Genomic DNA, 24,624 nt, shown 5'->3' with positions numbered 1-24,624 from the left:
TTTCAAAATACATGCTGCATGTACACTATTCTATGCTGTATCCCCGCTGAGGTACCGAATCTCCCCGAGGAAACGAGACTTGTACGTTCGCATAAACCTTAAAGTTTGCGACTGGACACGCCCCGCGGCTCACTCTGATCGACCCAGCAATCCATCGAGCGCGAAGGCGCCTATTGCGAATAAAAAGATTCAGAATTCCAGCTGCATAGGCTGTAGGGTGCGCATACTGCCTAGTATCTAGCGGCGATATACTCGCCTTCGTGTGACCTTCGTCGATGCGGGAACGCGCGCACACGAGCAGGAGAGGACTTTGCGTCTACGCGGCACAGCAAACGGAATGACGGTACTACGCCCCTGTAATTGTCCGCGGTCTCGTTCGGCACGGAGCACCAAACGAATCAGACAATTTCTAAATGCTTTCAAAAGAGAAGAGAACGTGACCTGTCTTTGTCGGCGTTTCCTCACATCCACGCACATCTTAGGAGACATGTGCACCACAGAGTCATCTCAGGAAAGAAAGACAGACATTCTGCACCGTATACGGATAGAGATGAACGACCTGTCACACACCGAGCGGGCTCGACAACGCTGAGACACGCTCATCTTGACTTTCTGCGCCGATCTGAAGCGAGCTGCGGAGAAAGAACTGTCCTTCGCGAAGCGGACCCAAACCCACGCCGATCCCCGCCTCCACTCAGAGTACACATCCATATATTTACGTATATACATATATACAAGAGTCGCAAAGATGCATATATGTATATATACATATAAACAAATACAGCAAAGATATACAATGTATATGTACAAACAGCAAGAGTTCACATATATATATCTATATAGGGGCTCAGGGGCTACATATTTGTACGGCGTAAACGGGCGAAGTGCACAGGCACCTACATATATATATATATATGAGCTCATATACGCATATGCACAGATATATTGATAGGTATACACACAACATATATATATGTATCTATATACGTTGAATGCAGAGGACATGCTGCCTTGCGTGCTGTCGCCCCCGACGAGCTTCTCATTCTGCATCTCACTGCGGGCGGGCATCGATGCGGAACTCCACCGAACCTGAAAAGTCGCGTGCGACAAAGAGACGGTATCCGCGGTCACCTAGCAGGAACCACGTCTCTTTTTACACTTTTGAGCGGAAAGTAGAAGCCATCTGGGTGTATATGAAGGCATTTTGACTTCATCTATCCGTCATGCACTTGACCCAAAAAGCTATGTGAGTCTGCAAGCGAGTCTCTGTGCCCACGCTACACACCGGTTCTCACAGAGCGCGAGCCCCCCGTATCCACAGCGGGGCACCAGCGGCAGCGGTAATTCCAAGAGATACCTGCATGCGAGGCCGATGGAGCCTAGACACACCGAAATAGAGACGCACTGCGTATGAACTGCGTAGGGGCTGGACTTCCACGCGCAAGGCGACGCTGCAGAAGCGAACACACCCCGCGAAATGAACGCGAAGCTACGCACCTGCGACTGTGCTGTACCGACAGCCTTTGTACGGCGGCACATTGATGTTCGAAACGTCCAAAGAGTCCAGCTGCAACACAGAAAGTGACCTCAATTCGACAGGTGGTCCGCCGGATGCCGGAGGCGAAATTCGAAAGGAAATCACAGGCAGACCGAGAAAAAGCACAACACGATGCGCGAAGGCACGAGAGCCTGACACACACCTTCACACAAAAACAAAAAATAAGAGCACAGAAACCACGGCACATACTCCTTCACATGAAAATACAAACCTGAGCACAGAAACCACGACCGATGAAAAGCGTTCCGCCTGCTCGTGAATCCAACATCCTCACACCTCTTCACGCCATGAAAAGCTTGATTTGTCGCCGTACTTTGTAAAATTTCAAGCCTCGGCTGGAGGTGTGACACTCACCTTGAAACCAGACGGCACCCAGTTCTTGATAAGGAACTGCACTGAAGCCACCAGCCTGAAAAAGGCAAAAAAAGCAAAGCAAAAACGACAATTCGGAAACGAGCAGCGGCAGCAGGCGCACGAGCGACCCAGGGATGAGAGGAGGATAAAGCCGCAGCGAAGTGCGCAGAGATGGGGACCCAGAAAACGGCTTCTCTCTCCAAACTGGCTCACGAGGTTTCGCAGGGTGAAATGACATCGACGCGCTTCGCCTCCTCTGCGACGAGTGTGAGCTGCACACAGAAACGACATCCACCCGACTCTGTCCTTTTTTTCCGGAAAAACAAGCGAAACCACAGCGCGAATACAAACGACACACACGTCCGCACCTACCACTATACATACATGCATACATATATATACATATATGCATATATACATGCATACATATATATACATATATGAAGTTCATAGACGGGCACGTGTATGCCTGCGTGTGAAGACCTACGTGAGCATATATGAGCGTAGAGGCTAGACGCATACGAGTCGTCCAAAGGCAGGCACTCTCGAGAAACGCACAGAACGGGGCCGGGCGGCGTCGATCCGACATGAGAAAAAACGAACAACAGACGCACGCGCGTCACGCCGAAAGGCCCGCTTCCGCGATGACGCACACTCCACTGCGGCGCTAGAGAATGGGGAGCAAACCCTCGAAAAAGAAGCTTTTCCACGTGAAGATTGCTCGCGCGGCTGCCCGGATGCAGGCAGTTCCCTCTCGCGCGCCTGGTTAGAGAAGAGGAAGAACCAAAATTCGTTGTAGCCACCGCAAAGCGCGCGACAGTCGATGCAAGACTGAAAGTGGGCGAAACTCACCGTGCCTTCCGCCTTCTGAGTCGGCGCGTCAAACGCCAGAGAGCTAACTTCCCAGAGTAGACACTGCGAAAAGAAAAACAGAATTCTCGACAGAAACGAACCTGAAGCGGCGCATCCCAACGCGAAACGTGCCGAAGACGTACTGAGAAGCACACACACTGTCTGGTCATACATAATGATATTTATATATATATATATATATATATATATATATATATATATATATATAAATTTCGACATCGGTGTTGCATGTGCAGTGCATATTCCACTGGCGCCTGATGAACGACAGAGGTGCATGCTTGACTTGGCTGCCTGCTTGGACAAACGGCACTCGAGGGCATGCACAGAGCGACGCGCTACCCCGCGAAAACCTTGACAAGCCGTCGACTTTTGACACCGCGCCACGCAGAATACAGATGCAAATCTATATTTTTAGCCACACTGCAGAGCCTGCGAACATCCGTCTCCGCGGCCCTCATCTGCGCCCTGCGCCATCTGCGGTCCGAAGCGCGCACGACCCGCCGTCGGGGCCTCCACCGTAGCATGAGCAGATCTTTTTTAAAAGATTTAAATTTTGAAAAATAATTATAAAAAAAAAAACATTTAAGCGAAAGTTGGCGTTATTATTTGAAGAAAAAGTCCACGCCTCTCGACGCGGAGTGATTTCAATCGCATCATTTGCGGCTTTTATTCCGCGCCTCACCGAAGAACCGTGCAGGAAGCGAATGTTTCCGCAGCTCGCAGTCAGGGTCGCCCCGTCCACGAAGGACGGCAGCGGCACGCAGACGAGGACTGCCTCCATGACGCCAGAGTTCAGACTCGCACTGCCTGCCGCGCTTCCCGGCGCGGCTGCGGCGCCGACGGGGCAGAATGGCGCGAGCCGCAGCTCCAACCGGCCCGTCCCCAGCCCCGGGGCCCCCGCAGACCCGCCGTCCCTCCGCGCGGAGACACTGTGGGGTGTGGGGTAGAGCCCGAACTTGGCGCCCGCAGGCGCCGAGGCCCCAGAGGCGCTTGCCGGGAACGCGACGCTGCCGGAGACAGAGAGCGGCAACGTGAACTTGCTGTCGCAGAGCCTGCAGAGAGAGGAAAGTGAAAGCGAGACCGGGCTTAACCGCATGAGACCACTCCGCAGCTAGCCGCTTGAGAGATATCGCACGCCAACCGGCGTAGAGCATGAACACGCAACATGTTCTACGAAGAGGGCAGGTCCCACTATATCTCATATACATGCACTGTATCTATAACTATGGTGACATTCAGCGCTCATGGATTCAGTGTCCAGCACTACCTGGGGCTAAATAACGATTCCATGTTCTAGCTTCCAAGCCCTCTGAGTGATCGCCCTTCGCATTCCTGAGACATCGCCGCCCGCGTACCAGTAAGAAGCGAGAACAAAGTCGCCGTCTGGGGGACAGAAGGCGACGACGCCGTCCCTCTTGAAGCGCGGCAGCCTGCACAACCGAAAAAGTCGGAATCGGGGAAGTCGCGGGAAAAAGACGCTGCGAGACACAACCAACCTGCCTCCCCTACACATCGGGGGTAGAACCCGCCAAGTCCCCCCACATAGGAGGAAGCGCCCAAACGCGAAGACAACGCCGAGTGAAAGCCTCGGGCCCCTCGAAGCTAGAAACTCTACAAAAGCACAAGATCTGCTATCCACAGACGCAAGCGTCTTCTCGTCGGCGTCTAAGCTTTAATACCCATACACGAACAGAACTCACATTTATATTTCACACCGGCGTAGATAAACCTAGACACACGGGCGTGCACCTAAATATGTAGATATATACATATATGCATATATACACACATAGAGACATATATATATATATATATATATATACAGGTACAGGTAACCGTACGAGTGACAGGCTCGATGCATCCACAGCTACGCACACCTCTGTGGAGGTCAGCGTCAGGAGGCGATGCAAGACACAGCCGCCTCGATGAGATAAATTTAGCAAAGCAGAACAGGCCCTTCGCCCTAGACTCTAAGCTTGTCACTGCTTGCTTATCCGCGCAGGCCCTCTTCCCCCCCGATCGCAGCTGCGCGCCGTAGTGATGAGAATTTCCTGCCGTGGAGAGGCGAGCGCAGGCGCGTCCACGCGTCCGGCACGCATCCACCAAGAAGGCATTTCGCTTACTTAACGCAAGGATGAAAGGAGGCATCCTGCAGTAGCGCAGGGCGCCGTGGCGTGAGACAGAGCTCCGGCAACCCGCTCAGCTGCAAAGAGAAACCTAAGAGAAAAGAGTAAAACCGGTCTGTTCGCGGGGCTCGCAGTTCGTACGATCCCCGCAGCACATCTACATGGACGGGATGCGCGGAACGCTCAGACTTGAACCAAAAGCTGATTAAAGAAAACCTCAATATTGATACCGGCGGAACGTGGACGGGTCCGCGGGCTCTTCTCTCTGCGCATGCAGGCGATCTGAAAGCTCGTCCTGTTCTACTCACCCAGCGAGCCGGCACGCGCGCATCCCCTCCTCGTAGACGATATATATATATACATGTAGGATATATGTAGGATATATACATATATATATTTATTTGTATATGCATCACGCAACTATACACAGCGCATACGGAGTGACACTGCCACCAGGGCGCCGGCCTTTCGCCGGCTGCCGCCGCCGGCTTTCTCTCGTTTTCGCTCTTACGCGACTGTTCATCTGGATGACGCCGCTAACCGACGCCTGTAGCATCTTGCCTTCGCTGCGCAACAGACAGTCACCCGACAAAGAGAAAATAGAGAGGGAAGCGGGAAGACCGCGAGCCAGATTCGAAGAATTCAGCGACTCACGAGCCCCCCCTGTCCTCCCCGTCCCTTCAGCAGCAGCAGCGCAAGAGCTCTCCAGGGCTTGGCCTCGTCTCCGCAGCGCGGTTGGCTCGTCTGTCGCATCGCCCCCCGCGGGAGAAAGGGCTCGAACACGAGGCCTTCGTCCCCCATATAACCCTCTGTAGTCAGTGGATAGGTCACTACTTGGGTACGGAATCGTGTGCTGCCTTCCTATTTGACCTGATTCTTCTTAGAAATTCACGTGCGCGTTCCTGTTGCTCCTGAGTGAGACTGCCGGTACGCGCAGGCGCCTCTGTCTGGCATGTCGCCCCCCTTGGGCAGGAGTCCCTGCCGCTCCGAAAGCTCTTTTCTTCGCGCAGCGGAGGAGCCACGCTCGTCTGCCATGCTTGGCGGTTGCGTGCCTCGCTGGGTTCTGGGGGGGGGGTGAGTCGGTTGACTTACGCGTCAACGATGGCGTGAATCGCCTCGACGACGTCGACATAGACCTCGTTCGACGCGTAGTGAACGTTCCCTCGGCGCCACCAACAGTCGCTGCCGGCGCCGCTGATGCCTCCACCCTCTCCCATGCCACTGCCCCGCCCCATGCCGGCGCCTGAAGGCCCGAAAAAAAAAAACGCGAAAAAAGGCGAAGTGTGAGAGCTGCAGGCGACCAGACGACGCGCGCGTGGACGAGAGGGACTACGGAGACGAAAGCAGGGACTAGAAAAATCGAGAAAATACAGGCAGCGGGGCACACGCACAAGGGGGAGAGGCGAGAAGGAAACAGGGAGCCGCGCGGCGTGTGTTTGATATTTTCGAAAAACGTGGATACAAAAGGGCTCTCTTGGGGTGAAAAGGAACTGGGTTCTTACCGGCCTCCGACTCCAGTGCCGCGAAGGCCCGCTGGGCTCCAGGCCCGTTGGGACCGCCTGCCGCGGCCTGCGACCCGGCAAGCCCGAACGAAGCGGCGAGCGAACTGAGCACGCGAGACGAGCCGTTCACCTGAAAAGCGCAAGACGAAAAAGGCATCGCTTCGCATCGCTGCAGTTTAGCGGGCGACGAGACTGCCTCACTCGATGCACGAGTTGTTGCCAGGCTTCCCTCTAGATCGGCGTATCTTTACACGATACGTCCCTCGATCATCTGGTGGGTAGAATCTGCATCTGCGAGGCTGACACATGCCTCGTTTCTGCCGCGAGCCCTCTGCCAGCCAGCGCCAAGCCTGCGCAACTCTCCCGGCCTGAGTCCACAGGAAAACACTACTAGCTCAACCGGTCTCCCTTGCAGTTGAACCTCTCCTCCTCGTCTCCGTACAGCCCCAGCCCACACCTCACCGCCTCTCCCCCTCTCTCTCCTCTCTATTCCTCAAAGAGGTAAGATATCCATGCACGCGGAGGGACAGACTGCGTCGAGACGCACACTGAGTCGACGTGCAGGCTGCCCCCCCGTCTGGCGTGCGCGCTTTTCTTCGAGCGTACGAGTTTCATCGCAGCCTCCATGACGGAGGGCCTTCGGACCAGCATCTGCAGAATGTTTCCCTGAACAGTTGCAGGGTAGCCGCAGGAGCTCATCTCGTCGAGCAAGACGTAGACGAGGGAGTAGTGCTTCCGCAGCGCCTCCTCCGTGAGGAGGAACTCGGAGCTCGCGCCGGCGAATACCGACGACGCGGGCAGCGATGACGTCGCGGCCGACCCGCAGTACCACGCCAGCGTGCTGTGCATGCGCTGTAGAAGATTGAGAAGCAGCAGCGGCTCGACCTGTGCAGCCGCAGATAGAGACACGCAGCAACCAAGTCAGGAGGCAGAGAAGTCCCCCTTCCTTATCCTCCCACAGAGACTGGAAACGGCTATCCATTCGGGCGTCTATACACGCAGACACCTGGGCATGCACGATGTCGACGCGCACAACAGCACCGCGGCGGCGCAGGCCCGCCGTCACCCCGAGAACGAGAAAGCCGCGCCTCGCCCGAGGGGCGCGAAGCGAAAGCTTCCTCCGACGGGGAGACAGGAGAAGGCAATCTGAATGCGAGACTTCAGGCCACGCCTATGCGTCCAACGCATGCGCACACGGATCATGATCTCCATGCGCGCATACGGAACTAGACGGTGTCTATCCGAGGTAGGGTGTGAAGCGAAGAAAACCGAGAAACAGGAGGAAAAGAGAGCTGAGGCGGAGCGGAAAGCAGCTGCGGGCGAGAGGAGGCGGAGAGCGGCGCTTAGCTTCGCAAGAAGCTCCGGCATGAAGGAAGTGTAGATGCCCGCGTGTATCTGTCGCTGGACACAGACCGCTAGCCAAGTTGCTTAAAAAGCAGCTTTTCGACGCACGTCTTTCGAAGCGGCTCCGACGAAAAGCAGATTGTTGTGCTGCGCGTGAACCAGCACCGTCCCTCGCGCCCCCCACATGACTCGCGGCAGCGCGTGGCTGCCCCTGGAGCCCGAGAGGGCGCCCGCTTTGCTGCTTCTGGCGGAGTTCTGCGAGACCACCAGGCGCTGGAGAAGCGGGCCGCACGCGTCTCGAGGTGTGCGGACGCCGTAGTGCTTCTCCAGGAGAAACGTCCCCGCCTCATTCAGGACGAACAGCGACTCCATTTCGGCCGGTTCAGATCAGAGAGAAGAGAGAGACAGACCGCAGACAGAGACAGAGAGCGGAGACACCGTAGGCGCAGCGGCGCAGCGCGAGCCGCCGGCTTTGTCTGCGCGCGAGCTCGTTCTCGCGCAGGCGCAGTCAGCGGGCGAAAAAGAGGAAACGCGGCACCGATGAAGCCGCGCGGAAAACGCGCCAGCGGAGAAAGAACCAAGAGCGCTCGACAGAGAGCGCACCCCCCGTCTCTGCGGAAGATCTGCAGACGAGAGAGGCCCTGGCGACGGCGAAGTGAGAGAGAGAGAGGGAAGACCAGACAACGACTGAAGGAGCGGCGAGCTCCAAAGAGAGAAAGGGAGAGGACGAGGCCGCTCGCTCGCGCTCCAGAGAGACAGGAAATGGATGCAGCCGATCCGGATAGTTCTCTGACTGGGCACAAACGCCGCAGAATCGGAGGAGACGTGAAAAGGCCGGTCTCCAGCGAACAAGGCACAGGAGGGGAACACGAAAGACGAAGCGGCGCCAGAGAATACAATGCTAGTGCCAGGATGCTCGCGAAGTGCGGCGCAAAGCGGCTGCGCGACAGGAAAGGAGGGGAATCTATAATGAACACACGAGATGACGACTTAAAAAGAGAGGCAAGGTGCAAGAGTGAGGAGAAGAAGGCGGAGAAGGGAGATGTCAAAACAAACGAACGGGACTGCAGAGGCGGCGAACAACAGAGAAAGCGGAGAAGGAGCAGCGGAAGCAAAGACGAAGAGAAAAGAAGACGAACAAGCCTGACAGCAAACGAAGAGGCTGAGGAGGGAAGCCACACTAGACTCGGGCAGCAGTCCCCACACGAAAAGAAGGCATACTTGGACAGAAAGGCCCTTAAAAAGGTGATTGAAACCTGCGCTGTGCTTGAAGAGTCGCATGAGAATGTTTTTCGAATGGTTATTCAGACTGGACGAGGGGGACAGTCAGAACGTAGAGTCGTCGAGAGACTTAGCTTGCTTTGCAGACAAGGAAGCATGAGAGGCGCGTTCAACGAGCTCGTGGAATGCGAGGGAACGTAGGCCAAAATAAGTAGACAAAAAGAAGACACAACGTTGACTGAAATGCGTCTTCTACCAGCACAATTCCACCCAAAAGAAACAAATTGGGGCTTGTGGTTTCCCTCCCGCCGACAACGGCGACATAGACTCGGGACGAAATACTTCTGGTCTCGCCCAGGGATGGCGAAGGTAGCGGAGAAGAGGAAAACAACGCAGCGAAAATGATGCGAGTCTCCAGCGACAAAACTCTTTCCTCCTGCGGAAGATCGACGCGCGAGGTAGAAAAGAGGTAACGGCAATGCTCCAGTCGCGCCGCAGAGTGAGACAAGCGTTTCAAGACATTTCACCGACAAGAGAGAAAACAGAAGGCGGCACGAGTTCAGTTCGAGAAAGAAGAGGAAGATGAGAGCGGGGACAAAAATGCGGGACGTTTTTTTCGATGTTTTCTCCAAACAATGCGTAGAAGCAAAGAAGAAGAGCCGTCTGCCTCAGCGGCGGCGTGTCGAACGCGTCGGTACACCCCCCTCGCCACAAAAAGTGTGGTTAGCAAGATCGAACAGGGCCTCCAGGATCGCACCCTGAATTCTAACATGATGAAGCTCGTGGGCGCAGTCACTTTTGGGGCAATAACCGGCCAACAAAACCCTGCTATCAGCTTCTAGATGCTCTCGCGGGAAGTGCTGTTACGCCGGGAAATCAGGCGTAGAAGAGCGCCCCAGTGTCAGTGACCTCCCGGACGACTTTTCGCGTTTCGCCTTCTACGCAATGGTCGTTCTGTTCACGCGATCTAGTGGCTCGTGCTCTTATATCTGCTGCAAGGGAAAGAGAGGGCTTTGGTTGGCTTAGCTCCCCAGCTAAAACCCAGTGCATTAATGGAACCATTTCCTGTCTGCAGTGCGCCCAATCGAATGGCCTACAACGGCGAACTGAGAACAAGACAGTACAGAGCGATCAGCGAGCTCTACAGCAGCCCTATACCAGAACGAGTCGCAGAGGCAACTCCCGAATGGGATAGAACGCTCTGCATCTGGCTTGCTTCCTCAGCCTAATTTAGTGCGACTACTGTTTGCATTCTGCCTGGAGTCCCGCTCCCGGGTCTATACCATAATGGGGCGATACGCACAACAGCGGCGTCATTCACGGTCCACTGAGTTGCAGTGCCTAGGGGTTTCTGCTTCTGCGTGAACCGTAGAATCCTCACTCTAGAGGAACCCTTACCTCACGAGACTTTCGGTCGCAGGAACTTCCCTGCTCAATGAGTGCGTCGCCTCACTGGAGTTCCCTCCGTCAGGCTACTCGGCTTTGCACTCGTGGCGTGGTTTCTGGTCGCTCGTGTGCCTTTGGCAACTTCCTTTGCGATCAACAGAGCCACCTACAGACGCGTACACACTTGCATGTGCACTCGAGTTCCATTTATGAGGAGTACGCTCTTCGCGCCGGCTTTCAAGTTAAAGGCACTTTTCGTCCTCTAGACCGACTACGGCTGGGAATGTGGGAGAAGCCACTCCCCCTGCGAGGGCGCGGGCTATCATGCTCAATCTATCTGCGTCGCTCTGTTCGCTACCCCAGCGAAACCGCACCTCATCGGCCTTCGCCTTTTTCTCACCGATGCACGCATTCGCCCCCTGACTGTTGGACTCGTACAACAGTCAGTTGGAGTCGTACAACAGTCAGTTGGACTCGTACAACAGTCAGTTGGACTCGTACAACAGTCAGGGGGCGAATGCGTGGATTTGCTGCTGATGATTCTGCAAAGGCGAGCAGCTGCGTGGGGCCCCATATTCTCTGAAGGTTTTTCGAAGTGAGAGCCACAGCGAGATTGGAGACGAAGTCGCCACAGCGAGACTCGACAACATAGCCAATTCTTTCAGGACTTAAAGCGACCCCCCCCCCCCTCTCCACGCCGACTCCTGAACCTTTCTTGTTATCGCAGTGCGCGTGGCTCGTTTCCGCCGTGCTCAGCGCCCTCGCCCTTTTTTCCAGGTCAGAAAGCTCGAGCAAATCAAAAGCGGCCTCTCGTAAGTTCACTTTGTCTCCTTTTGCTGAGGCAGAAACAGGCAGCTCTGTTCTGCGAGCGAAAAGAACGCGCGTGGCGCTCAAGACGCCTCGCGGGGCGCGGGCGCGGCTTGCTTGCTTCGCGCGCGCGCGGTTGGCTGTCTTCAGAAAGCGACTTTTTCAGGATAGAGGAGGAGGGGGCGGGGGTTCAAGCGAAGGGAACTGAGAGAGAGAAAGAGAGGGCGAGAATGACCTTTTGAAGGCTCCACAGTAGAGTTGCCCCTTTGGTGCTGCGTTTTCGGTCCACTTTCCAAGATTGGGACAGCTTTCCACCTTAGCTTGCCGTCGATCAGCCTGCAACTGTGCATCCTCCCTCGCGAATTCATAGTCCGTGCTCGCTCTTCGTTGGGTTCTTCACCCCCGGCCTGCCCCCCTCCTCTCCCCATCGGTTTTTGTCTTGTCAAACCTGGGTTGACTCTTCGCTTTTCCCATTCACCGCGGAACGACCGGGAAGCTCTTTTTCGGTTGAAATCAATCGATTTCGCTTTCACCCGGAGCTTCTTCATTTTCCCCAATCGTCGCGTGTTGTCTGTCTTGTCGCCACCCCCGACTGTGAACGCCTACGGCTCAAGCGCCGTCCAGCGGCCGCTCCACACAAGTACAAAAAAAATCGAAAAATAGTGTTTTTCCGAAGAAAAAGAGAATGTTTTTTCTCTTTACTCGTTTTCAAAGATTCTCGAAGGGACCCTGAAGCGTGAGGGACCAGCGTTGTCATCTTCTTCGTTCTGTGTCTTTCTTCCGCGTCTCGGTGAGTCGCGCTACCGCACTCGCGAGAGTTTTAGAGTTTTGCTGCTCTGTTTTATTCGCGAAATCGCGCTTCCACAGTTCTTCTCGTTTCTTCTCCGGTTTCTCTCCGACTGCATGTGTACCCCCACCCGATTGAGTCCCACGGCGAAGTCGCCGCCCGGCGCCGTGTCTTCACTCCTCGTCCTCTTTCTTATCGGCGTCGATGCTCAAATGCTAGTGTGCCCCTGTCTCTTAACTAGCGTCAACTGGCGTGCTTCTTTGCTTTGACGCTCCTATTTGCTCTGTTCATAAAGCCTACAAGAACTGCGAAGGCCCTCCGTCGCCGGTTTGCGCGCCGCCTTATAGCTCCCCGGCTGAACCTCGCGAGTTTCCCTCGCGAACGCCGTCCTCCTATCTGCGTGTTTTCGTCGCTTTGCCTGTTATTACCTTGTTCTTTCCGCGTCGGTCCCGTTGTCCTGTAGACGTTGCCGCGCACCGGCTTGGCTCTCATGCGCCCTCCAAGCCCCCGCGGGCCTCTGCAGCCTCTCCTCCCCCCCGCCACCCCCCCTCACGCGCCGTTTTCTGAGTGGAACGGGGCGCAGGTGTTAGGTGGACGCCTCTAAGCTTTTTGCTTGGGACCGGGAGCTGAGGGAGAGGCCGAATGAGGGCCGTTAGCAACGAGAGCTTCGGCGGCACGCGGCTGCATCCCAAAGATGCAGACAAGCGACCGTCGTCTCCTCTTCCCCTTTCTACTGCCTCCCCGGCGCGCGTGGTGGCCGCAGAACGCGAGGGGACCCTCGCACTCTCGCGCGATCTCGCCCGCTTCCATCTCCTTGCTTCGTCGCTCTCTGAAGCCAAGCTGCCGCAGCGGGGATCTCTTCTCTTCTTGCATGTGAGCCCGATGGAGAGCTCGCCTCGCGGGGCATCGCCCGCGCGCTCGCCCGTCCGCAAGGCGCGCGAAAGCGAAGAGAGCAGAACGCCGCCGCTTGCCGAGCCTGCGCGGAGAGGCGGAGAGCCTGAGGGGGAGGCCTGCGATCGTGGAGGAAAGCGGGTGTCGGGGCGAGCGTACGATGGGAGCAGAGATCGTGCAGCGCAGACTCGCGCCGAGCCTTTCAAGGTGGACGCCTCGCCTGAGCAGGCGGCGCTGATTCGCGCGCACCAGAAGCTGCGTGAAGAGGCGTTGCTGGGGGAGACGCGCGAGCGCGGAGTCGCGAGGGGGATGACAGATGTCGCTGCGTCCCTCCTCGAGCGCGGCCGCAACATTGAGAAGCAGTCCCCAGATCCGACCTACCAGTACGTATGCAATCTTCTCTTGCCGCAATCGCGCGTTCCGCAAGAGGCCGGTCGACACGCGGTCGCGCCCTCTGTTGCGTCCCAGACCCAGTTCGCTAACCTCGCGCAGTCGCCGCCGCCCCCCTCACCCCCTCTGTCGTCTTCCTCTCTTGGTTCAGGTGTCGCGCCGTTCGGCGCTTCCTCGGGGGAGCAGGGCGACTTCGAGTGGCGGGCTCAGAGCGACCTGAGTTTGCCTCCGGCGCTCGCTCTCTCGCAGCCTCCCGCGGTTCACGGCCTGCCGCCGCCTTCGTCCGCCGCTTCCGTGGGTTCCTACGCGCCGCCGAAGCCGTATGCCCCTTCGGCCCAGGCACCGGAGCGGACCTTCTTTTCGCCCTCGCCCTCGGTCCTGGGGCGCGCTGCGGCCCCGTCTCTGGGCACGCCGCCTGTCGCCGGGGCGGAACCCCTCGGGTCTTTGGCGAGCACGACGACGGGGAGCAGCGCCTACGCGCCCGCCTCTACGCTGAAGGGCGACCCGCTTCGCGCTCCAGTTTTCCGCAGTTTTGCGGCAGGTCCTCTGCAGGCGCCCCCCCCTCCGGCCCAGCAGCGACTCCTCGCGTGCCCGACGCCTTTCTCGGCGTCTCCGTCGTCGCCCTCGTCGGGGTCAATCATGCCCTGCCCCGCGCCGACCGCGGGCGTGGTCGCTCACGCCCCGACAGAGGCGCAGGTGCGCGCCTGCGTGTCCGAGTTGGGCGAGAAGCCTGCGGTCAACGAGTTCGAGGCGAGCGCGCGGCCCGAGGCTCGCGCAGGCGCCGGCACGCCGCCGCTGGCGTCTCCGCAGCTCTTGGGAGGCACTGTGCTGGCTCCAGGGAGAGCGCGTAGAGCCCGACAGGGAGGGAGGAAGAAGCGCACGTGGGGCGGGAAGTGGGGCGAGCAGTTTCAGGCCTTCTACGGTAGCAGCAGTGACGAGGAGGGCGGGGGCGCGGGCTCTGAGGCTGAGGAGGAGGAGGCGATCAACCCCGGGGACGGAGGCGCCTGCGGGGCGGCCCAGGTAGGCTCTGTGTCGCCTGCCGCCGAATTTCAGCAAGGGCCACGCGCAGAAGCAAATCCTTCGCAGGGGGCCCTGTGGTTTCCCTTTTCCGGACAGAAATCCACAGCGGCGGCGCCCGAAGTCCAGGTGTCGGTACACCCGCAGGTCAGTCTGGTGGCGGGCCGCTACCCGGCTGCGACTCCTTTTGCCTCGGCGCCAAACTGGGGGATGCCTCCTTCGCCCTCTGCGGCGCCGGTGTACGATACGCGGAAATACGCGCCGTCTACGATCCCTGGAAGGGGCTTCGTCGTGTGCGACGGACGCGTGTACGTCCCAGGCAGCGACGCGTCTCCAGACTCGCGCCCCGCGGCCCTCCCTGCGCCCTCGCTTTCGAGCTCTCCGCGCTACGCCGAGGCGCCGCCGCCGCCAAGTTCGGGCGCTGTGCTGCCTCCTAAATGTCTCATCTCTCCCTCGCGCCTCCCCGTCCACTGCGTTCCGTCCGCCGCGTCGATGTACTCGCCTGCGCATGCGGGGGCCTACTATGGCGCCCGGGGCGGGGCGGTCCTGCGGCCCGCGTGGCGCAGTCGGGCGCCGCAGCGAGCGTCCCCGGAGCCGACGGAGCTCATCGTGCGGCAGCTGCCACCCTATTCGCCGCGGACTCCGAGCCGGCCGCGGCGGCGGAAGCCGAGGAGGGGCCGCCGCGCCGCGCAGAAGGCTGGCGGGGCCGACCTCGCGCGGCAGGTGAACGCCTCGGCGGCCGGCGCGGGCTCAGCAGTGGTCGGGGCGATAGGCGGTTTCATGGGTGGAGTCGTGGATCACATCCGCGAGCGAAACGGCCTGTCCTCTTCCAGCGGTCTCTCCTCCGCAGCGAGCTCCCGGGTCCCATCCGAGGAGCGAAGCGCGAGCCCAGGGGCCGGCATGGTGCCGAGCGTGGCGAACAACGGAGGTCTCGTCGTCGCTCCCGCGCCAGGATCCAGGGCCTTGTTGCCGGGGGGCAGCAGCGCGAACCAGAGTGTCGGCGCGCCCGAACAGGGCGCTGCGGCCAACGCGGCGTTCGCTGCCAGTCCGGCCCTCGCCTCCAACGCGTACGCCAGCTCGATCTACGCGGCCGGAAACGGCATCGGGTTCCCCCCGGCGCCCTCTGTGGCGACTCCACTGCCCTCCTCAGCGGCCTCCTCGCTCGGTCTTCCTGCGCTGCACCAAGGCGTCGCGGCTTCACCGGTTTCTCTTGCGGGCGCCTCGGAGGCGTCGGCCCACGCGTCGTTGGCGCGCCCGCCGGAGCCCGCCACCCCCGCAGCTCCGTCCCCGTCTGTCCCCGCGCCTTCGGAGGCGGAACAGGCTGAGCCGCTGACCGCGGAAGAGCAGGGCCGCCTCCTGGGCAACAAAACGGCCTCCGTGGTGCTTGAGAATCTCTCGCTCACGGCGCGCTCGCTTCTGCACGTCGCCTCCGCGGCTCCAGGCCTAGCAGCCTCCGTCGCTCTCGCGGCTGTGAACGTGGTGAACTCCGTCAAGCGGGGCATCGAGGGGCTCGACGAAGGAGACGAGCCTTGGGGGACGCCCGAGGCGGCAGCCGGCGGCTGGAAGGCGGAGGGCTCCGGGCAGAGCTCGAAGGCGGAGAGTGTCGCAGGCAAAGAAGGCACGAAGAAAAAGTCCAAGGGAACTGTGTTGCAGTCGTGCGTGTCCGCAGAGTGCGTGGGAAGCGGGCCGGCGTCGCCCGCCCAGACAGTAAACGAGGAAACCGCCACGTCGTCGCCGCCAGTATCTCCGAGTCTGAAGCCCCGGTCCTCGTGTGGTCTCGCTCGCCAGTTTCGCCTCCTCGCTCAGGAGACGTGCCAGCCGCACTCGCCGCAGGCGCGGAGTTTGTCGGCGAAGCGGCTGGGCGGGACCTCGCTCTCCATCGCTGCGCTGCCTCCGCTGCCGCCTCCCGCCGCGTCGTCGCGCCCTCTGTCCCCGTCTCAGACCCTCGCGGATTCTCAAGAGCTCGATGCTGCCTTCTACGAGTGGTTTTCCTTCGCGTTTCTGTGGGAGCGGACGCTTCTCGAGGACTGTTGCGTGGAAGATGCCCAGCGCCTGAAGAAGGTCTTCGATCGCTTCGCGCTCCCTGTCGCCAACGCGTCCGCGCCCCATGTTTCCGCCCCCGGGGTCGCGTTGAATGTGTCAATGCCGGAGCCCTCGAGCGCGCCGGGGCTCTCGCGCGCGGGCTTTGAGCGTCTTCTTAGCGCCTACCCCTCCTGTCTGCCTGTGGAACACCACGACTTCTTCTTCCGCACCTTTGCGAGGAAGCGCGACGACGAGATCCTACTGCGCGACTTCCGCGCTGGTTTCTACGTGACGCAGCCCGAGGTCGCCGAGGACCTCGAAATGGCTAGTGGGAAGCTCCGCATGCAGTTCATCTTTAGGGCCTACGACTTGGACGCCGACGGCTGGCTCAGCGCCGAGGAGCTCCAGGGCCTCCTGAAGCACCTCCACGCCGCGGGACTCCATGAGGAAGACCAAAAGGTTAAGCAGGACGCCGACGCCCTTGACGAGCTCGTCAAGGTACGCCGCAGCCGATCTGCAGAGGCGTTTAAGAATAAAACTTCACCATAGATGTGGGAGTGTAGGCGCAGATGTGGATGCACGCTGCGTCATCCTAAACGACTAATGAGCCACGCGTGCATAGAGATCCTAGATGCGTACCCCTGTAGATACGTGAACTGCAGCGAGGCGAGTAGAATATATACCGACAGCTACAAGGCTTGCCAAAATTGTTTTCCGGGCTGTTCTAAACACACGACGTCGCACGGGATGGCTTCCGCGAGCTAGACGCGACTTCGTCTCACGAACTATTTTTCGTGGTGTTGCTCTCTTGAGGCGCGAGTTGCGTGCTGAACTCGGAGGCATTTCACTGCTGAAAAGAAGCGCTCAAAAACCTCACTTTTTGCCGCAGAATTTTTTTTGTGGTGCCATTGTGGTTGCCTCGCTGATCGCTCGCTGCTGCGCGCAGAAAGAGGCACAGGTGCTGCTCACGCGCTTCCCTCGGTTTGGCTACTCGGCCTTCCTGCACTGCGTGAGGACCGGCGTCTTCAACGCCACTCACCGACTCCTTCGATGCCAAGTCTCTCTGCCGATGCTGATCAAAGAAGAAGAGGAAATAAAGAGGGGCATCTACCACGCCGCCTCGCACAAGCACTCGCTTGCCCTCCCCACGGGCCCCGGAGACCGGGCAGCCGACGCGTCCGCGGAGCTCCCACCTGGAGCCCAAGACGCTGCGACTGCGGCCGTGGCGGCGGCTGCCGCGGTTGTCTCCGCCGCCGCGGCGTCTGCGGTCCTGGCGGGGAAATCCATCTCTCAGCCGCCCGCCAACCAGGTCGGGCCCCTCGTCGCCCTCGCGCCTGTAGGGGGCACGACCCCCCAGGGCCCAGAGAAGGCGCCGGATGCAGGTGTCTCCTTGACGCTGACGGGTCGGGCTTCGCCCTTCGCCTCCGCGGCTGAAGCCCAACCCGGAGGGCGCGGAGAAGGAAACCTGGCGGCATCCGGTCTCAAGCAGCCCGAGACAGCTTTCACACCCATGACCGGACTGCCTTCGCCGTTTCAGTCGACGGCTGGGCTCCAGCCGTCTGCCGGGGACCGTCTTTTTGCATCGGCCTGCGGCGTCGGACCGTCAGTCCCCGGGAAGTCAATTCGCCCCGTCACGACGCCCGAGAAGCAGGTAAGCAGCGCGATGGCGAGGAGACCGTCTAGGTTCGCCGCTTGCTTCTCCTGGCTCCCAGCGGGCTCCGCGTCTCCTCGGTATATGTCGCCTACCCAGCTTCGGGTTCACGCGCGCACACGCCACCACATAGCCTCGTCGCTTCGCTCAGTTCGTCTGCTTGGGGCGCCCTCTGCGTCCACGAAGCCGTCGCGTCTCCGGTTGCTTGGTTTTCTGCGTTTAGGTCGCGAAGAAGGCGTCATATCCAAGCCTGTCACCGCACGTGAGCGCGATCGCCTGCCGCGTGGTGCAGCACGCAAAGGCCGCGCTCCCGTTCTCCTCTCGTCAGGAGCTCGACGCGCGACTCGCTGCGTTTCTCGCGGCAGATGCGGCGAGCCCCCTCGGGGCCCCAGGCGTAGCCTCCTTCCTCGGCATGCCGCTCGCGCTGGAGGACATGGTTGCTCTCTTCGACGCCTGCAGCGTGCTCTTCGCAGCCGAGGAGACTGTCATTGAGGTGAGACGGCGAGGGACAACGGCCCGTGCGGGGGGAGGGGGGGGGGGAGTATCTGCGGGCTCAGTGCTTATGAGGGCCCCGTCCATTCGCGCTTTTGTCTCGATCTCTTTCTTCAAAAGAACTGGATTGAGGGTTATCCCAGAATCTGAGGGGAATGCACGCAGCTACGGCGAGGCAGCGCGAGAGGTCTCATGTTCATGTCTGGGCTGGAAAGATATCCGGTTTCCTGAGTCCTCTTTCTTCCTGGTAGATCTTTCTCGAGCGTCGGCGCTTGATTTCATGTGTCTGTTTTCCTCGCTCGTCCCTCAGGTGAATTTGCCTTCGAAGATCTTCGGAGACATCCACGGACACCTGGCAGACCTGCTCGAGTTCTTCGGTTCATTCGGATGGCCCGGTGACATCGACAAAATCACTCAACAAATGGAGGACTTCCTCTTCCTCGGTGCGTCCTCCTGCCTTCCTGACGAATACCACATTCGTGAATTTACCCATGCCCGCCAATTCCTCTCTCTGCATGCGTGCGCACACTTTTACACAGATCTCGAGATTGAGTCTGCTCGACGTCGCTTGGCGCATCAGTCTCCCCATTCCTTCCCGTTTGGAGCTAGAGTCCCGTCTAGACCTCTCAGTTTTCACTGGCTGCCTATGAGACTTTCTTCATCGTGTCGCGCCTCGGAGTGTGTTCGCTTTTCAGGCGATTACGTCGACCGCGGACACTGCAGCTTGGACGTGCTTTTGTTGCTCTTCTCGCTGAAAGTCTTGGTGAGTCTGTGGATATCGAAGAAGGCAGCGCGAGACACGGACAACCACGCTTGGAACTCCGGTCTCCGCAGCGACGGGCCTCGAGGACTGGAGGGTGAACTGCTGGGTGTATGGCCTTCCAAAAATGAATGCGGGCGTCTGTGCACCTTGAAGTGCTTTTTTCTGTGCGTTTGCTTGTATATCTGTCTCTATATATGTATGTTTCTGTTCAATTTCTCTAGAGACGCACGCGACTTCCACAAAGCCCTAGACAGTGAGGCACGCGTACATGTATGCATATATGCACATGCATTCATAAATATTTGCATGCTTGTCTGCATTTATTTGTATAGATGCATGCGAAAAATATTCGGAGTGGATTTGGCTGCTTTGCGAGGGTCTGTGCGTTGACGCTTGAATTTTTAACGTTTTTTCGTCGTGTTGCCCCCCCCCCCCTCAGTACCCGAACCGAGTGTTCCTGCTGCGCGGCAACCACGAAGACCGACAGATGAACCGCGACTACGGTTTCTTCGAGGAGCTTCAGCGAAAATTAGGTAGGAAGGGCAGCTTCTTGACTTCTCTTTCTTCCCTGCGCCGTTCAGTGGCTTGTGTGCGTCCTCCGCTGTGTGTCTCCGTCGACGGCAGCCCCCTATTCGCTTCTGATATGCATCTGTAGACTCCCGGGTCTCACCCCGCGCACCTAACGGCGTTCTTCCTGTGTGTGTCAGCGCGCATTTTCTCTCTGCTTCACCGCTTATGCATCTACCTAGGACTCAACCGATTGCCGTAGCCAAGACTGAGGTGTTATTTTTGTGTGTTTCCCGCCTTCCTGCCGCGCAGGAGAAGCGAGCGAAATGCTGTGGGAGAAGTCAAACGACGTCTTCGACCTGCTGCCGCTCGCTGCCTTCGTCCCCACCGCGGGCCTGTTTTGCCTCCACGGCTGTTTGGGGGACTCGATTGAAAGCATCAACGACCTCCGCTCCATTGAAAGACCTCTGCACGTGTCGGCCCTGAACCTCGGTGCGTCTCTTAATGGCAGACAGAGAGAGTGCGCGAATCTCCCCTGATATGTAACGCTTTTCAATTTTCGAAACTACATATCATCGTCGCGTTAGGGATGGGTCGCTTGTGCTGTCGTAGTCGTTCAATCTGGCTTTGAGGCTCGCTGCCGGCCTCAGTGCGATTGATTCATTCTAACCCTCGAAGCCGTGTCCCTCCGTAGTCTCTCTTGTTCTTTGATCCGATTGCTCAAATATCGGTGGTCTCTGGAGGTGACTTGGTGGCGAGGCGCCCCGCGGAACCTTTTTTTTTCAAATTCTGCGAATTTCCTCTTCAGGTCAGTCCTTGTCTGCGAGGGACCTTGAAAACGTCGCAGCGAACCGCGTCATGGACTGCCTCTGGAGCGATCCTGAGCGCCCGGCCGAGCGAGGTGAAGACGCCGTTGGTCCGGCCTCTCCGAGAGGCGGGCACGTCGTTCGGTAAGTCCCTTCGTTTCGTGGTGTGCTGCACGTGGCTCTCTAAGCCTTTTGCTCAGGGGTGGGATTTGACTTCATTCTCCCATGCGAAGAGGGTGCGGATTCCTCTGCAGCTTGCATTGCGCAGCTCACACACGTATTTCCGGTCCGTTCAGGGGCCGCTGTCTGCATCCTGCGAGTTTCCATCGCCGTTTTCGCGGGACGTGGCTTTCTGGCGCAGACGTCGAATTGCTTCGGCTGCGGTCTGCGCTCGTTCTCAGGAGCTCTGCGGCGTTCATTGAGTCCTTTTTGGATCGGAATCGGCTGGCGCTCCTAGTGCGCGGTCACGAGTGCGTGGCGCCGGGATACTGCTACGACTTGGGTGGGCGGTGCCTCACGCTCTTCTCTGCCTCGAACTACTGCGAGACTGCGCAGAACGACGGCGCGGCTCTGCATGTCTATCGCGAAGAGGAGGAAGAGCCCGGCGCTCTCGGCAAGCCCCGACAGCACATCACCTGGCATGTCCTGGTAAGGAAGCAGAACACGCCGCTGCAAGTGGCCCCGAGAAAGTTCCGCGCTCCCTGCGCTCGCCCACTCTGGGCGATCGGGCAGGACTGTATATGGCGCTGAGGTCCACGTGGATTCCTGTGCGCCGACGCTCGACGCATTTGGTTAGGCGGCTCTGTGTTGAGCGTCTTTCTTTATGCGGCTGTGTCTTTTCAGCTCGTCGAGTGCATGCCGCGCAGGGCACGCGGCGGGCCCTCGGCGGCGGGTGCCGCGGGGGATGACCGCGTTGAGTTTTCCTCGCTAGCGCCGGGCTGCGCCTCGCCCGTCTTTTGTCCCTCTTCGCCGCACCCACCCACGCATCCGCCGCTGGTCCCCCGCGCGGCGTCGCCTGACGCTCAGGCCCAGGGCGCCTGCTACGAGGAGCTCGCGCGTCTGGCCTCCGAAGGTAGGCGCGAAGAGACAGCGAGGCAAAACAGAGACCGAGCAGCACAGTGTAGCAGGCGACGCACAAAGAAAGGGCAGACACGGGGTGAAGAGGAAGAACAGGCAGCTGGAGGTCGCACTTGGACAAGAAAAAGAGCTACGAAGAGAGAACGAGAAAAGGAGAGGAAATGGCAACACATGCTCTGAGTCACGCAGCGGGAAAGCTGTGCAGATGGAGGCGAGATCCGCACAGCACGGAAAGCTGGTAAAAGGTACTCCAGAAGGGCGCGAGGTGATTCAACAGGAGAACCCAGTAAACCGATGGGGGGTCGAGGCGGTAGTTTTCCGCCCTGGGGTGAGGTTAAGGTATCTCGGCAGGCTCTGGGGACTGGTGTGTGAGGTCGTGCTACCTTTTCTGTGCGATTTGTCTGTGTTGCGCATGCAGCCGCGCGATCGCCAATGAACGGCGGGTCGCCTGCGTTCCCTTCCTCCCCAGTGGGCGGGGCGCTGCATTCTCCAATGCATGCATCATCTCCACATGCCCCCCCCGGTGCGCGCCTCCCTCTCAATCCAGGCACTTCATCGTCGCCCTTCCTCCATCCTTACGCGGCTTCTGGTACGGTTCTTAGGCCGTGCTCGCCGTCGCAAGCGCCTTCGTCGATGCCTCCGCTGAGCATGGCCGCCTGCGCCGCTGGGCTTTCGACGCCTCGCATCGTGACCACGTCTCACAGGCCCGCGGGGACAGGCTTGGAGCCCAATGGGTATGGAGGGGGTGCCGACCTCGTGTCTCCGGGGCCCCACATCGAGATTCCCTCAGAGGTCCTGCGGTCCCACCCGTGCTCGCCCGCGTCCTCGCCGCACGCAGCTGCGAACGCAGGGCCCCTCCTATCGCCGAGCGGAATCGCGCATCCGCAGTGCGTCTCGGCGCCCTCCTCGCCCGCGTCGTTTGCCTTCCATACGGCGCTTCACACCTCGTCTCCCGCGCCCGCGGCACAACACAGTCTCCCCGGGGCCCGCGGAGCCCTGCTCCCTCCGCTGTCCCCCGGGTACATGGCGGAGTCTGAACGCGTGCAACGCACGGCCGAGCGCGCGCAGGCTTGCGCGACGTCGTCCCTCGGTCTGAGTGCGGCGCCGCTCGACACAAACATCCCGCCGGGCTCCGTCAAGTCGATCTTTCCGTCTCCCAGTGTGTACCACCAGACGGCGTATGGGGCCACGCCTGGGGAGGCGGGCGTCTCGGCGTCTGCGGATTCCCTCGCTCTCGGGTTTTACTCAGCGGGAAACTCGCCGCAAGGCCTCCGCGCCCGCCCGTCGCCCGAGGCCTACGCAGACTCCAGCGGCTGCCGTGGAAGACCGTCTCCGTTGCACAGCACACTCCACAGGCTGGGGGGGGCGGAGACGCCGCCGACGGCCGCTCAGCCAAGGCAGACCTGGGGGGGGGCATACCCACGTTCAGTGCGCTCCCGCGTGTCTCCGACGACGAGGGCGCCAGTGGAGACAGCTGTCCCTTCGCCACGCACGCGGGCGGCCCGGGCTTCGCGGGGGCAGCCGGCCGAAGAGACCCCGGTGGGCCCGTGCTGGGGCCCTTCTCGCCGGTCGCCGGCAGCCGGACGGGGTCACCCCCCCTAGGCTTCGCAGACGCCTGCAGAGGCGCGAGGCAACTAGAGGCGGACTTCAGAGAGCCGCAGCGACGTCCTGAGTGCTCACCGCGCTCGCCCCACTGGAGAGCTGTCCACGGGCTTCTGGCCTCGACATGCAGTCCCGAGTACAACACGCTGCCGGAAGCAGGCCCGACCCCCGGCCCCGACGCAGACACTTCGAGCAGGTCGGGCCCGAGCCTCAGGCGACGCAGGTGGCGTGGGCGATAGAGCTCAGACTGCGTAGAGAGCGTTTGGGGGTTCTCGGCGGCGTAGAAGACGATGCCGAGAGGACCCACAGGGGCTAAAAGATGAGCACTTGAACTGTGACACGCGTGTCTCTCTTCTTGTCTCTCATTGGTTGCGTCACCGTGTCTTTGTCGTTGTTTTTTCCTCAGACGGGAGTCGCCAGTTCGAGTGCGCCTGCCGCCGCTGTGTGCCGCCGACACCGACAGGCCGAGCACGTCTCTTCCGCCGGAGTTACGCCCCCAGTCGCGACCCCCCGCGGGCTGTCCAGCTTCTCCAGGCTTTGCAGATTATTCCTCGCCGCGGCAGTTGGGTCCGCGCGACGGCGAGAAAGGCCTTTTATCCCCAGCGCGGGGTGACAGCACGTCCCCCGCCGCGCGCGGGTGCAGACCGCTGTCTGCTCTCGCCTCCCCGACCGCGGTCGGTCGGGGCCGTGGGGAGGGGCGCGACGAGGAGCCCAGGGACGACGAAAGGCGAGATCGTCGGCCGCGGCAGAGATCCAGCATCTCCTCGTTCTTCAGTGCGCGGGGGGACGAGACGGAGGTCGGAGCCTCGGCTTCCCCGTGGAGCTTCGAGGATGCCTGCGGAGGGCGACGTGAACAGAGACAAACACGAGCGCGGCGAGCTCTCACGACGTGCGAGACTCGCGACAGAAGAGCCGACGATGAGGACGAGGACCCTGTCGCTGCGGCCTTCGCTGCGGCTGCTCTAGAGGGTCAGAAGACCCGAAGGAGGCGACGCAGAAAGTCGTTCGCGGTCTAGGTGGCCTGTGAACGAGTCGTGGGGGAGACGACATCCTCCATCAGTGAGAACGACGCCGCGAGTGACACGAAAAACGAAATGGATGTGCAACGAAGACAGAAGGGGCCCACCTCTAAACAGTGACGGCTGCTGTGGTACCTCGGGGGAGGAACGTTTTCGTGCTGGTGGTCGCCTCAGGGCATGGTTCAGTCTTGCGTTCATGTTGATTCTCAGAATTCCGTCTGCATTCATGCGTGTTTCCTCCGTTTCTTGTGCCCGTTTGTGTCCTTTCCTAGGCGCTGCAAGGCATGTTTGCGTCGCTTTCTATCGCATTTCGTGTATGCTGTGACCCAGCCATCCACGTGAAGCATGCGGCTGCTGGCTGCATGGTCATGAAACAACAGCCGCGCAGTAAAGAGTTCCGCGGAGTCGCATTTTTCGCGTTAACCCTTT

General features: G+C 59.7%; 2 protein-coding genes across 2 annotated transcripts; one reads left to right on the top strand and one right to left on the bottom strand.

Moving 5' to 3' along the window:
• Positions 1 to 1,051: 1,051 nt before the first annotated feature.
• BESB_052680 (adaptor complexes medium subunit family protein) lies at positions 1,052 to 8,129 on the bottom strand (the record flags this gene model as incomplete). Its single annotated transcript, XM_029363703.1, has 13 exons — positions 1,052 to 1,089; positions 1,498 to 1,567; positions 1,913 to 1,967; positions 2,126 to 2,184; positions 2,765 to 2,827; positions 3,468 to 3,837; positions 4,141 to 4,215; positions 4,909 to 4,988; positions 5,423 to 5,477; positions 6,004 to 6,154; positions 6,414 to 6,543; positions 7,020 to 7,298; positions 7,866 to 8,129. 13 exons carry the CDS (start codon positions 8,127 to 8,129, stop codon positions 1,052 to 1,054), a joined length of 1,689 nt encoding a protein of 562 aa, XP_029219626.1.
• Positions 8,130 to 12,600: 4,471 nt separating this feature from the next.
• BESB_052670 (uncharacterized protein) lies at positions 12,601 to 24,192 on the top strand (the record flags this gene model as incomplete). The annotated part of the gene is made up of 13 exons (XM_029363702.1): positions 12,601 to 16,776; positions 17,225 to 17,929; positions 18,153 to 18,422; positions 18,732 to 18,864; positions 19,117 to 19,184; positions 19,624 to 19,717; positions 20,004 to 20,183; positions 20,500 to 20,641; positions 20,899 to 21,145; positions 21,341 to 21,569; positions 21,993 to 22,752; positions 22,824 to 23,372; positions 23,583 to 24,192. The coding sequence occupies 13 exons, from the start codon at positions 12,601 to 12,603 to the stop codon at positions 24,190 to 24,192; spliced, it is 8,163 nt and encodes a 2,720-aa protein (XP_029219625.1).
• Between the last annotated feature and the right edge of the window lie 432 nt (positions 24,193 to 24,624).

This window comes from Besnoitia besnoiti, chromosome IV (assembly GCF_002563875.1).
Source record: "Besnoitia besnoiti strain Bb-Ger1 chromosome IV, whole genome shotgun sequence".
Lineage (NCBI taxonomy): Eukaryota > Apicomplexa > Conoidasida > Eucoccidiorida > Sarcocystidae > Besnoitia > Besnoitia besnoiti.
The sequence above is the reverse complement of the archived record's forward strand: the minus strand, read 5'-3'. Positions and strand labels throughout refer to the sequence as shown.